General features: G+C 38.3%; 2 protein-coding genes across 9 annotated transcripts; both read right to left on the minus strand.

The window, feature by feature from the left end:
- Window positions 1–937: 937 nt before the first annotated feature.
- On the minus strand, window positions 938–4909 carry LOC112178405. The gene is made up of 7 exons (XM_040514558.1): window positions 4290–4909; window positions 3469–4199; window positions 3229–3336; window positions 2618–2860; window positions 2127–2370; window positions 1904–1990; window positions 938–1567 (listed from the first exon to the last, which is right to left on the minus strand). Exons 1-7 carry the CDS (start codon window positions 4704–4706, stop codon window positions 953–955), a joined length of 2445 nt encoding a protein of 814 aa, XP_040370492.1. The 5' UTR covers window positions 4707–4909; the 3' UTR covers window positions 938–952.
- Window positions 4910–11822: 6913 nt separating this feature from the next.
- Window positions 11823–15971, minus strand: LOC112182099 (tRNA 2'-phosphotransferase 1). Of its 8 annotated transcripts, none has more exons than XM_024320539.2 (10): window positions 15326–15861; window positions 15099–15195; window positions 14925–14999; window positions 14519–14635; window positions 14130–14277; window positions 13924–14013; window positions 13145–13199; window positions 12878–13000; window positions 12314–12370; window positions 11823–12171 (listed from the first exon to the last, which is right to left on the minus strand). In XM_024320539.2, exons 3-10 carry the CDS (start codon window positions 14987–14989, stop codon window positions 12047–12049), a joined length of 780 nt encoding a protein of 259 aa, XP_024176307.1. In that variant the 5' UTR covers window positions 14990–14999; window positions 15099–15195; window positions 15326–15861; the 3' UTR covers window positions 11823–12046. The 8 variants fall into 8 exon arrangements, with proteins under 8 accessions (XP_024176307.1, XP_040368701.1, XP_040368699.1 ...); XM_040512767.1 differs by having other exon boundaries at window positions 14519–14647; window positions 14925–15237; window positions 15326–15481; window positions 15715–15833; XM_040512765.1 differs by lacking the exon at window positions 15099–15195 and having other exon boundaries at window positions 15715–15971.
- Between the last annotated feature and the right edge of the window lie 693 nt (window positions 15972–16664).

A 16664-nucleotide genomic window follows, 5' to 3' on the forward strand; every position in this document is an offset into this window, starting at 1 on the left:
GCGTGAATCCCCACGATTCCGCTTTTCAAGAATCGAACCCACGTTATAAGAAAGGTGGGATGTAGAAGAGGGGAGGTTTTCAAGTCCCCGAGAAAAGAAGAAGAAATATAAATTCTGAAATTATAGGAACTTCAAAACTTACTCTTTTGAATACTTACTTGTATTTGGTCACGCGCGTGTCGATGCAGGCGTGATGGAGCGAAGCAATCCGAGTAGATTCTGTTCTGAACAGCTTGTACCTCGATTGGTGTACAGATCTCAATATGACTCCTATAAGGCTGAAATTCGGAGGTTAGATGGAAGAGACAGAGACGAACAACTTTGATGAAGAAAGTTTTTCGATCTGAGCTTCCGAACTAGACGTTTCGAGGCTTGCAAGAAGACGGATGTGCACAGGAACGGGAAAAAGATGCAGTGGGTGTGCGTTGGCTTGTTTGCGCAGCAGGGATGCTTCGGTGGCAGCAGGCTGGAACGCAGGGCTGCAGGGAGGGGGCAGCAGGGGCTGCTGTGCAAGGTTGCAAGCGCACGGGCGCTCGGGCTGCAGCGAAGGCTCGGCTAGCTCGGGCTAGGGGCTGATTTGTGAATGAGTTTTGGTTTTCTGTTTTGTGGTTAGAGTCGTGCTGATAACGTGTTTAAGTATAATGTATTTGAGAGAGATTGATGAGAGAGATGTGTTCTTATTATTGAGAATAGGAGCCCTATATATAGGGATTACAAAGTGCTAGTTCTAATGTTACAAGGAATACCAATCCGTGTAGGATTGGGAAATCTAGAACCTTCTCTCCTATTGCTACTCCTAGTTTGATAAGGCACACTAAATCGATATTCCTTCAACATTCTGCAGAAAATTGATAAAGACATTAAATATGCGAGATATGAAAATCCATAAGTTGGATGGAAAATTCTCATCGTAGACGAAAGAAAACAGAGGCATACACCAATAACCTTTCATCTATTCTTCGTCAGCATCCGATTTGTCCTTCTTCTTCTTCTTCTTCTTCTTCTTTTTCTCACTCTTATCAGCCTCACCATCACCCTTGCCATTATCAGTGGCAGCATCAACACCATGATCCTCAGCCTTTTTGTTTTTCTTCTTCTTCTTTTCAGACTTCTCAGTTTGAGGTGAACCAGCTTCTTCTTTATCTTTGTGCTTCTTCACCTTCACAGATTTCTCCCCATCTAAAGAATCCAAAACACCATTGTCTTTATCCTTTTTCTTCTTCTTCTTCTTCTTCTTTTCTGTCTTCTCAACTTCAAGCTCAGCCAATTCTTCACCTTTGCTTTTCTTTGCAGGAACTGTAACAGGACTGTCAGTTATTTCCTCTTGTTTGCGCTTCTTCTTCTCCTTCTTTTTCTCACTCTTATCAGCCTCACCATCACCCTTGCCATTATCAGTGGCAGCTTCAGCGCCATGATTCTCAGCCTCTTTGTTTTTCTTCTTTTCAGACTTTTCAGTTTGAGGTGAACCAGCCTCTTCTTTATCTTTGTGCTTCTTCACATTCACAGATTTCTCCCCATCTGAACAATCCAAAACACCATTGTCTTTATCCTTTTTCTTCTTCTTCTTTTCTGTCTTCTCAACTTTAAGCTCAGCCGCTTCTTCACCTTTGCTTTTCTTTGCAGGAACTGAAACAGGACTGTCAGTTATTTCCTCTTGTTTGCGCTTCTTCTTCTCCTTCTTCTTTTTCCCACTCTTATCAGCTTCACCATCACCCTTGCCATTATCAGTGGCAGCATCAGCACCATGATCCTGAGCCTCTTTGTTTTTCTTCTTTTTCATCTTTGCAGACTTTTCAGTTTGAGGTGAACCAGCTTCTTCTTTACCTTTGTGCCTCTTCACCTTCACAGATTTCTCCCCATCTGAAGATCCCAAAACACCATTGTCTTTATCCTTTTTCTTCTTCTTCTTCTTCTTTTCTGTCTTCTCAACTTCAAGCTCAGCCACTTCTTCACCTTTGCTTTTCTTTGCAGTAACTTCCTTTCTATTTGACTGTGAAGTTCAATTGAAATTAACAATTACAAGACCATAAAACAATTCATTCAGAATAAAGGGTGTGAATTTCAACTTCTTAGTTTGAGGATCATATATAATAGGAAGGTTAAAATTGGGTGAATGAAAAGCCTACCATATCTTGTGAGTTGGCTCCTGGTGAGCTTGGTGATAGGGGAACTTGTTCATGAAAACTTGATTCAACACTGCCCTTGGAGTTTAGTCTTTCAAACCATCCTGCAATGCTGTCGGAGGCTTCTATACATGTGTGCTTTCCTCTGTAAGTAATTTTCAGGATTTTTTTATCACTGGAGTGTTTCACTTCCTTTATGGCCATGCAGCCTTTGACATTTTGAGGAGTGCATACGTAATAATAGACTCTGCTAAATATAAACAATTTGATGTTATAAAATGAAATGGTTCAGACTTGTAACTATGCACTTTGTGGGATATATTTTAATTCTGTACAAGATTTTAAGTAACATCATAGAGTGTTGACACAACCAAAAAGAGATTATACCGTTCGTATATTACTACATTTACTGAAACATTGTTACAATACTACTTACAATATAATTTCATGAAGCGTACCCAAATTTGATATAATGAAATGTCCGAAATACGTACCTTGGGTATTCAGCTCCTGGTATGTCCGTTTGGTCATACTTCCCCCATGTAAAGCCATCAAAAGGACCTTCAATCCTCATATCCGGTGTAACTCCTACTTGGTGTGTTAGCATTGGTTGAAATTTCCAACAAGTGTGCCTCCCAACGTAAGTCATTTGAAAGATTGTTGGGTCATCGTGAGTTGGCTTTATGGCTTTTGCCCAACAGCGAGGTTGTACACGTTCACTACAATAACCCGCCTGCCTGCCAACATAATAATTTAATGTTATAGGAGAAACGAAACAGATCTAGTAGTGGTGACATTAATTTTCACGTGGCACCTTAAGCTACATGAAGAACTGTCGACTCATAAAGCCAAAAAAAAAAAAAATGTGTTGAAAAGAGACACTTCATCCAAAGGAGAAAAAGCAGCAAGTTGATAGTTAAAGGTTTCATGTGTATGGATTAAAAAAAAAAAATCAAAGAGCTTATCCAAATGAGAAAAAGCAGTACGTTACGATGGAGCTCAAGTCGATCATGTTATGACGAATTACTGCTTGCAGTATATATTTTAATCTGTGGACTACAAAATCAAACGGATTTAATTGATAAGCGTGAAAAAGTCCTTATACCCGTCGATTCCACTGCTATTCCATGACCAATTAAAACCATCATCCACACTCCCTTGCATCAGACCCGATGTAACTCTGACTTTTTTCGTCCACCTTTCCAGAGTTTTCCTGCAATTAACGTCAAAATTGTTATAGACAGCCACTGAATTCATTCATCATATATAAGAAGCAGTACTAAACCAAAAGTTATCATGAAAAATGGTCAATCTTATAATCTGATTATAGAAATAGAGATTTAACCTCTTCCCAGATAAATCATTGTCCTCAATTTTGATGTAACTCGGTGGTCTGTTTGCGCCTTTAAAAACTTCTGATAATAATTTAAGGTATTGCTCATCCTCATCGGAGGTGTCACCTGTGATGTCACTACCATTGGGTTCAGCCGAGCACCCCTGAAAGCTCCTCTCAGAATTATCAACTTCTACCATTGATTCCCCAGAATCTTCCTCATTGTCGTCAAAAACGAATCGAACTCCGCACTTTTCGATGCATTGGTCGGATCTCTTACTCGATTCATAGTGCAATTGTATCTCAAATTTGGCCTCTGTGTAACGGCGTTCATTGACTTCCTCTCTCTTAATCATGCCAGATTCAGACCATGGCACATATCCCACTAACATGTGATTTGACTCAAGCCAACATCTATGATTTGACTCAACCCAAGGACGACCAAAGTCAACAGAATGAATATCAAACAAATAGAAACTGAAACGGTACTCGCAATGATCTCCTTTGAAGGTACAGAAACATCGAGCAGTCAGTTTAAAATAAGGAAATGGACTTGAAATGATACTCGAAACGATCTCCTGGGGCTTATTAGTAAACGCGCATATGGTAAAGCCCAAAAACTTCTTGTCAAACCAATTTGGTGGTAGCTTGGCTGTTACAGAAGACCCCCTACACTGATGGGTGAACCACTGTGGAATTTCACTTCCAGGGAAAGAGACATATAAGGGTCGGGAAGGATTACCCTACAACAACAAAGAAAAAAAACAGAATAACTTCTTTCGCAAAGGCGGAAATATCAAAAGAAAAGAAAGTTGTAAGCTTTATGTTTATACCTGAGGAGGCAAATGAGTTTCTACAATATCTCTGAAAACATCTTTCTGTACCAGCTGACTGCAATTAGAAAATATGAAGCACCGACCGATATCGTAGGGAGACTGTGGTGTCGAAACAGATTCCAAAGCTGTGCAATCATGTGCATTTATGTAACTTATTGTTGATGAAAGCTCTGGTATTGATCTCAGTCTCTTGCAACCGTCCAATTCAAGCTTTTCTAAGGAAGCAAGTTCATTCATGATTGCAGGTAAGCTCTCCAAATTGTCATTTCCTGACAACGTTAATGCTTTCAATGAAGAAAAATGAGCAATAGCATCCGATAATTCCATCAGATTGCACCTACTTAAATCAAGATGTACCACAACAGTACAACGATCTTCAATAGATGATGGCCATGATGAAAGGGGAGCCGCCATTTGTCCGCAACTAGAAAACGATAATCGACCGTGTTTCAAACGTATTATAGATACAGGTAGTTGTTCTAAACCACTGCAATTTACTTTGAGTTCCAACAGAGATTCTAAATTCCCAATGTTCTCAGGCAACTTACTAAGTTTTTCGCACCATCCCAGACTGAGAGATTTAAGTTCTGCTAAATTACAGATACTGTCTGGAAGACGGATAAAATGTGATCACTATAAATTTCAATATACATGTTTTTAAGGTAAATAACCCTCCAAAAAAGCAAACTCAAAGGAAGATAGAATATAAATGAATGACCACGCCACAGTCCAAGTTCAAAAAAGCTATAGGCTTTCCAGGCCACGATCCACGATTCTATTTTCACGAAGTACTTGACTGGAACAACACCATCAAATCCTTCAGTCAAGATCACCTTGTTGTCTTAAATGTAGAACTTCATTCCTTCTGAAATGTAAAATAAAAAGAATGTAGGCATGAGAAGCCCTGTGCATTAATTTGTTAGCATAGACAGAAGGAAAAAAATAAATAAATAAATAAGTAAAGAGGAAAGAGACCAAGAACAAGTGATGACGAACTCAAGTAACTCTTTCAACTTAATAATAATATCAAAGTCATGCTCATACCAGCTAAAGCTTTTCTGATATCAAAAAAGATCAAAATGTTAACATCTTGTCTCATGCTTGAAAGACCACAAAATCAAATCAATTATCAGCATTCTCACAAAATATAAATATCAAATTAATAAATAATTATCAGCATAAACTGAATAACACTATTGTCTAGGACTCAAATGAATAACCCAATAGGTAAACCTTAGAATGCGAAGTTTCTTCCGAGCATGTAACTTAGCACGGATATACAAATGCAATCATTCAGCTGGAAAAGTTATTATTTCCCATTTTAATTTGTCTGAGAATTCCAAAGTGCTTTACACCCGGCCATGACAAAAATGTGGGTTCAATCTGCCTTCAAACTGGCAACACATATGCAAAGGCCAAAGAGTAAAAGCAGATGCAAAGAAAATTCATGCCTCTTCCACTAGAAAATTTGGATCATCGATCTTTTTTTGAACGTACTGACCAGCGTGCACATGGTGACACAAATGCCTCCCAACATTTGTCTTCATATTCATGTGTGCATGGAAATATACAGTTCATCGTCAACATACAATAATCTCCAATTGTAATTTTCTCATGCGCCTTCCAAATCCCTTGTTTATCATTTTCTGACAAATTTAGAGGGAGCATGTGTTATAAAAAATAAAAACAAAAAATACAGGGACTCCAGAATCATTTCTGACTTTTTTTTTTTTTAAATAAATAAAGGATTAGGCGATATTAGCTCCTCTGTGATAGCCGATTTGGGGCGTCAAACTCCCACCCGCAATCCTAAAAGAAAGGGTCCTATCACAACCGGGAACCCACCGGCCGTCCCATTAACTCTATTAATAAAATAAAAAAGAAAAGAATACAAAAATTAGGAGAAGTAATGAGAGCATATTTATGCGACATTTTATTACTGAACCCTACATTTTCTTTGTTAGTTTATTTTATTTTTAGATAATTTATTTGTTTTTGTGTTTATTAGAATTTTCTAAGAAAATTAGGAAAATGAAACTAAAAGAAGGAAATTAAGTGGAACTCTGATACAATAAGGATATTGATGTGGAAGTAGGAAAAAAAGGGTCGTCGGATCTTTGGAGGTTTACCGGGCTGTATGGTTTTGCAGCTCGTACTCAACGACATCAAACATGGAATTTAATCAGAACCCTTGCAGGGGAAGCATGTGCGCTGCCTTGGCTTATGGCAGGGGACTTCAACGAGATATTGTGCCAATTGGACAAGTCAGGAGGTCTACCTAGGGCTGCGGGTGCTATGGATGATTTTCGGGGAACTATGAACAGCTGTGGATTGTATGATATGGGGCACTATGGTAGCAGGTTTACCTGGTCAAATAGGTTTACTAAAGAACGTTTAGACCGTGCTTTTCAGTCCACTCCATGGCGTGAAAGTTTTCCGTTTTCTAGGGTTCTTACTCTTCCTCCATCTGACTCGGATCATTGTCCTATATTGATTGAGGTTAGTGCAGAAAGACTTCAACCTTGGCAAACCCCAAGAAGATTTCGTTTTGAGGAATTGTGGCACCAGTATCCTAAATGTACTGAGATTATTAAGCAGTGTTGGGCTCAACCTCTTACTGGCAATGCTATGAACCAGTTAGGAGCCAAAATCAATAACACGGGAACTCATTTATGGGAATGGCACAAGAAAGAGGTCTCTAAAAGTAAAGGTGAGATGAGGGTGATACAAGAAAAGATGAAGGATATTATGTCGCACCCGTATACCCCTCAGCAATTTGAAGAACAACGCCAACTGCATGTTAAATATAGTGCTCTTCTTGCGCAAGAAGAGACCTATTGGAGGCAGAGATCAAAAGCTTTTTGGTTGAAAGATGGCGACAAAAATATTGCATTCTTCCACAGGAAAGCATCTAATAGAAGAAGTAAAAACAGAATCAAAGGTTTGTTTGATGACGCAGGTGTTTGGCGCTCTGACCCACAAACTATGCATTGTATATTCATGCAGTATTTTAAAGATATTTACACTTCTTCTAGAACTAATGCAAATGCAATTTTTGAAGTATTGGAGGCTGTTGATGAAAGGGTGACTCCAGACATGAACAGAGAACTGACCAAACCGTATGTTGAGAGTGAAATAAAGGATGCATTATTTCAAATGCACCCTTCAAAAAGCCCTGGACCAGATGGCATGTCACCGTTTTTCTTTCAGAAATATTGGCATATATTCTCCACTGATGTGTGTTTAGGTGTGAAGACGTTTTTAGAAACGGGAGAATTGGAGCATTCTGCAAACTTCACTCATTTGTGCCTCATCCCAAAAATTCCTGATGCCACAGAAGCATACCAGTATAGACCAATTGCTTTATGCAATGTTCTATATAGAATTAGTTCAAAAGTAATGGAAAATAGATTGAAGAAACTGCTGCCCTCCATCATCTCACCTTTGCAAAGTGCCTATGTACCCGGAAGATTAATTTCAGACAATACTCTTGTGGCTACTGAGGTAGCTCACTTCATGCACAAGCTGCGTACTCAACAAGAAGGTTTCTTATCTCTCAAGTTGGACATAAGTAAAGCTTATGACAGACTTGAATGGGATTTTTTAAGAGCAATACTAGCAAAGCTGGGATTTCATGCACAGTGGATTACTCTTATTATGCAATGTGTGGCCTCAGTTCGATACTCTATTTTGATAAATGGTCAACCTTCTAAAGCAATTGTACCAACCAGAGGAATTAGACAAGGTGATCCTCTCTCACCTTACCTCTTCATTTTATGTGCAGAAGGCTTGTCTGCTTTAATTTCCAAGGCCGTTGCTAGAGCACAACTTCAGGGCTTAACTATGTGCCCTGGAGATCCCACTTTGCATCACTTACTTTTTGCAGATGATAACTTCATTTTTGGAACTGCAACTGAAACTGAATGCCTTACGTTGAGGCACATTCTTAATACTTATGAGCTTGCATCAGGGCAAAAAAAAATAATTTCAGAAAAGCAGTGTGGTGTTTAGCAGGAATGTGCATCCATCTTTTCAAGAACATTTGGCTTCTATTCTGGCAGTTAAAAAAGTTGAAGAGCATGACAGATATTTGGGGTTGCCCTTGAGAGTGGGACGGTCCAAAATGCAGATATTTGCTTACATTAAGGAGAATCTTACTAAGAAGCTTATTGGCTGGAAATCCAAGTTGCTCAGTTCTGCAGGTAAGGAAATTTTAATCAAGGCAGTTGCTCAAACAATACCATCCTATGCTATGAATTGCTATCTGCTCCCAAAACTTTGTGTGATGATATTCATCAGTTATGTGCTCAATTTTTTTGGGGTGATACCGATCAAAAAAAGAAGATTCATTGGAGTAGTTGGGGTCGACTTTGCTTGACAAAACAAGAAGGTGGTTTGGGTTTTAAAAATTTATATGCTCATAACCTGGCTATGTTAGCAAAGCAGGCTTGGAGGATACTTTCTAATCCTCACTCACTGATTGCTAAATTGTACAAGGCTTGATACTACCCAAATCACTCTTTTTGGGATGCAGAATTGGGCGAAGCTCCATCTTTCTCTTGGAGAAGCATTCTTGAAAGTAGATATGTGCTTGCTGCAGGAAGCCAATGGAAAGTTGGTGATGGGGCCAAGATTGAGGTATGGAAAGATAGATGGATACCTGACTGTCCTAGTTATCTCATTCATAAACCCATACATACAAATATCACCACAGTTGCGGATTTAATTGAGCATTCAACCAGAAGCTGGAAAAAAGAAGTTCTTTTTGAATTATTTCAGGCTACAGTGGTTGACAAGATACTTAGTATCCCACTAAGTAGAATTGCATCTGAAGATCGACTTAGATGGATGCCGGAAAGACAAGGTAAATACTCGGTTAAGTCTGCATATTGGCTTGCTCGACAGCAGGTAATGGGAAACTTCCTAGCCTCCACTTCATCAGGAGATCCTTACCATTTTCTATGGAAGAAAATATGGAATGCAAGGGTGCCGGGACGGGTGAAAATCTGTATATGGAGAGCTGTGAAAAATATCCTGCCTACAAGAGAGCAGTTGAGTCATAAGGGCTACACTGGTCCAGGGAATTGTTTGTTATGTCAGGAAGTGTGTGAGACAAACACTCATGTCTTTCGCCATTGCCCTGTCGCTAAAGAAGCTCTTAGAATAGCAGCTATCCCACTTCAAAGCAGCATGCCTTCCCATTTCAAAGATTGGATGTTAACTCAGGGGAAGCATCTTGACAAAGGAAATTGGGAGAGGTTACTTATGCTTGTTTGGGCTCTTTGGAAGAACAGAAACATGAAGTTGTGGAATGATACCACTCAAACAGCACAGGCCATTGTAGTTGGTTCGTTGACTTGGTATCAGGAATTTTTACAAGTGCAACAAATGCAAATGAAGAGTCAAGCAGTTAAGTCTAGTAAAAATTGGACTCCACCGCCGACTCAAAAGTTTAAACTCAATGTTGATGGAGCTTTCCTACCCTCTAAGCAAATTGGGGGTATAGGTGGAGTTATTAGACGAGAGGATGACTCTTTTGTTGCTGGCTTTTCTCAGTCGCTTCAATATGTGTCGTCTCCAAAGCAGGTGGAGCTATTAGCCATTAGAGCTGGAATTGACTTACTGCTGCAACTCAGATTAGAGAACGTCTATGTGGAAAGCGACTGCCAGCTTGCCATCCAATAGGTTGGTGCAAATGATTTTGAGTTAAATGAAAATGCCAACCTCCTTGCTGATATACATCATGGTAGTACACTTGTAAAAGATCTGTCTTTCCTGTTTGCTCCCAGAACTGCCAATATAGTGGCACATAGATTAGCTGCTTTTGGTTATGAATCCAATACCAATCAGGTATGGATTGATCGAGCTCCAGCAAGTATTCTGGATTCTTTAGAGTTTGATTGTAATCATTTACCCCAATTTCAATAAAGCTTTGTGGTTTTTACTCAAAAAAAGGATCTTGAAAGCAGAAATAAAAGGGGGAACTTATCCGCGGGGGGGGGGGGAGGGAACAGGGGAAGAAAGGCAAAAAATGGAGTTGTGAAAAAAATGGAAGCAGAAAAGAAAAGAAAAAAACGAAGCAGAAAAAAAGTTTGGGGGGAACTTATCCGAAAAAAAGGGGTAGAAAGGCATGAGTTTTGAACTCGACATCTCTACTACTATAATTGGAGGCCCTCTTTTGGTGTCAAAGGCTTCACCAAATTTTGAAAGTCCCTATAATACCCTTCAATAACATAATTATCAAAATAAGTTAATAAAATATACATAAATAAAAGAGTAAATTGAAAAAATACCCAAACCATCACTATTTTATGTCTAAAAAATAAATAGTCGATCTATTTTCCATTAACACCACATTATCACCCGCGAGAAACGCGGGCACGTTGCTAGTGAGTAAGAAAGAGTAGCAAAGCGAATAAGTCATTTTAACCAATTTATCTATTATAACATTCTCATAAAATATATATTGGTTTACTGGGCTGTCACAGTAGTGGCGCCACCCGCACAACCCCAGGGTCGCCCCTTCCAACACAAATCAATGATGGTCGCAATCTCACAACACTTCCCAACTTATTTGAAAACCTTTCCTCAAACATCTAGGAATCAGAAACTGCACCAAATTGTTGGCTTTGCCGCAAGCGATGCATCGAGCAAAAGATAGCACATTTTAGTAAGTGTCCTAAATTGAGCAAAGGGTTCAGTAGGGAAAAAAGTGAAGGATCAGGGATGGCCCAATATAGAACATGTGACAGAGGTTAAACATTTTGAATGTATTGCTTTTACTTATGTGGTTTTTTGTGTTTGGTATAAACTATAGAGCTCAAGAGCTTCACCAAAAGAGTGCGGCAACGGGAGGTATCCTTTTCTTGTATTCAGCACGTTTCAATAACTTCATCAAACATGCATTATTCAATAATGGTTGTCTTCATTTCTTTGTGCCAACCCCCACCCCCCCCCCCCCCCCCCCGTGTTGAAGTTAATCACATTTGATCAATTTCCTCGTAATTAAAAGATTGGAAGTTGTATGATATTTGATCAGCGTTTAGTCGTTCTATATATAGTTAAACCTCAGTGTAGTGGACAATCATAAAATTTCAAAATCGAGGATGGGGCGTAGATATTAGATGACGTGAGAGAAAGGTAAAAGGGGAGTGAAACCGAAGAATCCAATTCATTTCAGCTAAACAAATATCCACATCGAAGAAAGACACGAAATCCGCGCAAGAACCTTAATATACAAGGAAAGATGAGAGTTGCCAAACACAGTTGCAGCTATTGTGCCTAGTCCTTGGCACAGGCTTTTCTTTGCTTTCTCTTGCAGTAAGAATTCAACTATATTGGTCTAACCCTTCACCGGTTCCACCCATCAAAGAAAAAAGGTAAAGAATTCTAGATTTGGCCTGAAAAGAGGGAACTTCACTCCCTTGAAGTTTTATTGCAATAACTCAAAATGAAGAATTGATGGGCAGTTAACTGAAGTAGTCGAGAATGATATTGGATTATAGGATTATTGAAGCAGCCATTCAAATCTTGAACATCAGAAGCAGTAATTTCATTTCCATTGATGAGGGCTAACAAACACCAGTTTATGCAGCAAGTGTTACAAATTTACCCAAAAAAAAAAAATATTAATAATAATAATAAATAAATAATAAAAATAAAAAGGGAAAAGAAGATGGAATGTAAATGAATGTAAACAACCCTGCAAAAAAGAAAAGCCAAAGGAAAGATGGAATGTAATTGAATGACCAAGTTCAAAAAACTATAGGCTTTCTACCAGGCCACGATTCTATTTTCTCGAAGTACTTGACTGGAACAACACCATCAAAGCCTTCAGTCAAGATCACCTTGTTGTCTGAAATATAGAACTTCATTCCCTCTGAAATGTAACATAAAACGAACATAGGCATGAGAAGCCTGTGCATTTGTTACCCAAAGCATATACAGAATAAAAAATAAAAAAAACAAAGTGATGATGAATCTAAATGACTTTCAATCTAATTTTTATATCAAAGTTATACCAGCTAAAGCTTTTCTGATATCAAGAAAGATCAAAATGTTAACATCCCGTCTCATACCTGAAAGACCACATCAAATCAATTATTAGCATTCTCACAAAATATAAAAAATTAAATAAATAAATATTGGCATAAGCTTAAGAACACTATTGTCTAGGACTCAACTGAATAACCCAACAGATAAACCTTAGAATGCAAACTTTCTTCCCGAGCACAGAACTTATCACGGATAAACAATTTCAATCACAAACACTAATACATTCCCGAGCTGGAGAAGTTATTATTTCCCTTGATAATTTGTCTCACATTTCTTAAAGAGTTTACACAATTTGACAGAATTTTGGGTTCACCATGTGCACACTCTAATACATTCCAATTGCTATTCAAATTTTCCCATACACTTTCAATTTTGAAATCCCTTTCCCTGTTTATCATTTTTTGGCTGTTTTAAAGGGAGCAGCTGTGGAATAGAAAATATATGGACTCCAGAGCAATTCCGACTGACCAGAAGCAAGTTAATGAATAGCAAAACACAAACAATTAGATAAAAATTCTAGCAAACATTACCGCTGATCACTTCCCCATCTGTTGGCAAGCCACTTGCAAAGTGTACATGCAATCTTGTCATGCACTTCAGACCAGACTCTAATATTGAATCCAAATTCTTCCTATAAGTTCCATGCACACATACTGCAGATTTAGGGGAAAAGAAAAAGATAAAGCAAACCAAAATGTATTCCTTATGAAACATCAATAATTCTTTTTATGGAGACAAAGAAGATAAAGATTAAGAATACAAGAAAGTTGGGTACTAAAAGACTCGCAAGAAAGAACCTGGAACTTCTTCAAATGAAAGGATTGGCTTTAATAATCTTTCAGTTTCAACTATCTGCCAATATGCAAAGATGTGACAAATTAATATACAATGTCAAAGCGAACCTGTAAGGTTGAGGCTAAATCCGAGAATGCACATAAAAAAATAAATGGTTTACTAAGCTGGCATAATAATAAGTACAGAACAATGTTAGTGCAAACAAGTATAGGTGTAGAATCCAAAAAAGGAACGTCATAAGCAATTAAAGAAGAAAAAACGGAAAGTGTAAAAAAAATTCTTAGGCTCACAATTTATGAGTTCAGAATTAACAACAATATTCATGTTGAACAAAAGGTTTTAAAAGAAATACTATATCAATATTATGCAATAACAAATTAAAGCTCTGACACAAAGAAGCCTTTGGAATCAAATGAATCACAATTATACTTCTATGTTAGTATATTATACTGCATAATGCTCTAAGTCTAGCTTCAAAAATGCATATATTATACTGAATAGATTGTCAGAGAAATCAAGGAAATCAACTCATAGCGTATTATGGCAAACCCTAGCTTTGAAACTTTACAAGTCTTGTATATGAATGAAGACTAGCATCTATGACCTGACCGTAACTCACAAGATTACATAGAAATACTACTTTCATATTCAGTACAGTGTAATAACAAAAATACAAGAAAACAGTTCAAATTGTAGCATGTATTAAATGGTTTGCATCTCTATAAAAGGAGCTAAATATACTAAACTTCAAAAACTATGAAAGATAAACAAGGATAGTTACCGTTGTTGAGTGGCCTTGGTTTGCACGTATCAAAAGTTCCCCATTTTCTTCCAAGAGGCTGAAACGCTGCTTATTATCCCTTCTGACAGCCTGCAAAGAAGATTCCAATAATAAAATCTCCACTTTAGGCAGTTCATCCAAACAACAAATGACTACTAAAAACTACTGGCTTCCAATCATTAAGTTTAGAGAAAGTTGAGACTAACCTCCTTGATCTCATCAACAGTATGTGAGCTCAATGGAATATTAGCAAATGTCTTCAAGTTCAGCTTTAAAATATCATGAACCCTCACAAATCCATCACTCCGCATATCCAAATTCAACTCAGAAGCCATATGCCGCAATATACGTGTCCTAATACAAAGAACAGTCCAAAATATAAAACAAACCTATGCCAATCAGCTGGATTACCCTTCCAATACACATTATATATGCATCTACACCGAAACACATGTCCAAATGAATGAATATTCCTATACTCCCATGGTTTTTTCCAATACCACATAAAGAATTGAATTCGCATAGAGTTAATACTTCAGTTCATAATTAAAACTACAAAACATAGGAAGGAACATGAGAATGTCAAAGCGCTTACAATAATCTACCGAGTGCATCAACTCTATCTTTGCCAGAGCCACCACCACGGCCCCTTGCTCCTCCGCCGCGACCTCTCGATCTCTCTCCCTCATCTTTCACCTCCCAGCCTCCTCCTCTACCATCACCACCGCCAAACAAAGCACACAACAATCACAAAGTCAATTATAAGCACACAATCCCTTACCCTCTACCAAAAAACAAAGAAAGAGTAAAACTTTGCATTTGCTTGCACAAAAGCGTTGAAATTGAACCCAGAAACCAGAAAATTGAACAGCGACGAAGAGAAACTAAAACCGCAATCCAAAATTTGATTTTTATCTCAACATAGAAACTAGAATTCTGAACTACATTTAACAGTTGGGTCTAATTTATTGTTGCCGCGAGATTAGGAGAAGCATACATACCTTGTGTTATTACGGGCAAAAGGAGCGAAGGAATTGCTGGTGGTGGTGGTGGTTCTGTTGTCCATGAACGTTAGGCTGGGAAGGAAAAGAAGAGGGAGAGGTTTAGGGCTACGTGGAAGGAAAGCACGACAGTAGCGTAGAATTTGAAGGTGGCTATGGGTGACAGACGCCCACATGAATCAGAAACCGAGAGGAGGATTACGAGCCGAGTCTTGCCGAATGCAACCGAATAATCCGGGAGGTTTTTATGGGCTTGGGTTTATCGATGGGCCTAAAAAATTTATTGGGTCGAGAGGTGACCCGACCCATTATTCTATTACCCAATGAACCAATTACAAAGCTTCATACTTTATCATTTGCCTGAAGAAAACAAATAAACAAAGAATTGAAGGAAAAATTACCTTGTCCTCCCTGATGTGAGGTCGTGTTTGGCACACACGATTAGACTGGACTGGAATATGGATTCCGAGTTCTAACAGAAGAGCTCAAATTGATTTAACAACTCGATTTGTATTAGGCATTCTCCTCATGAAGAGGGGGACACAGACAAATTGGATCTGATTGAGCCAAAGATAGCAGAACAAATTACAAGGAAATAATTTTTGGTTTTGATTTTGAGGAGAAAGTTTGAATGAAAAAAGTTTTTTTGGGTCTGTGAATGCAAAGAGTTGCAGAGAGGGGAAACAGATGTTTAGAGTGAAATTAATGATGGGACTTTTCTACTTGTTTCAATTTAATTCGCTTGGTGTATCTATGAAAACTAAAGAAATAGAAGAAGCCTGGCTGCTACCAGAGCACAGCAGCACCGCCAACGGTGATCGAGTCGCCGAAAAACTGAATCGAAGAACCGCCGGAGCTGCAGAAGCTTTCAGCCGTCGATTCCTCCTCCAAACTCGACCAATGCATAAACCAAGACCACAGGGACGTCGGTGATGGGGAGGCAAGTTCGATGGGACCGGTACAACATGGCCTGGCGGCGGAGATACCTTCGGCTCACTGTCGTCGCTTTGCTGGTCGAGAGGCCCAATGCTTCTGGCCCCTTCGATCTGAATGGGGGTATTTATACCCTTTAATTAAATTTTGATCAATGGCAGAGATCAAGCGGTGGGTTTATCAACGGTTAACATTGCACTACGATAATTTTCTTTTTTTAATTTCTAATTCTGAAACTTTGCAAAAATTGTAATAAATAGCTCTGGTGTCCGAATTTTTTTTTTCTAAAATTCTCCCGGACTCATCTCGTCCCGTACTTTTTTAATTGAATCCATAAATTGAAGATTTCGCGTCAAGAAAAATTCAGAAAATATTACCGAATTCTTTAAATAATCACCGAGACTATAGACTCGATTCATAATAATTCCACTTTAACACTCCTTAAATTTTTTTCGAGTAGTAATATGTAACCTTGTATTTGACATTACCTTAGTAGTAATATTTGATACCACCTTACACATTTATTCCACTTTAACGTGCCTAACTGCCTACTAATGGTGTATAACTTGTAAATTGCATATGATGTGGATCAATCAAAAGCAATGACAAGGTGAAAAATGAATTTAGAGAAACTGACCATTGGATGGGAAAATTGAAATATTTCATGGTTGTTTTAAAAAATTTAGCCAATTTCGTATTCGTTTCAACTTTGATCCACTTGGTCAAATATAGTTACCTTTATAACCCTATATTTATATATCAAATTCCTAAAAGAGCAACCCCATCAAGATATATGAATTTGGGAAA

This window comes from Rosa chinensis, chromosome 1, assembly GCF_002994745.2.
Source record: "Rosa chinensis cultivar Old Blush chromosome 1, RchiOBHm-V2, whole genome shotgun sequence".
Lineage (NCBI taxonomy): Eukaryota > Viridiplantae > Streptophyta > Magnoliopsida > Rosales > Rosaceae > Rosa > Rosa chinensis.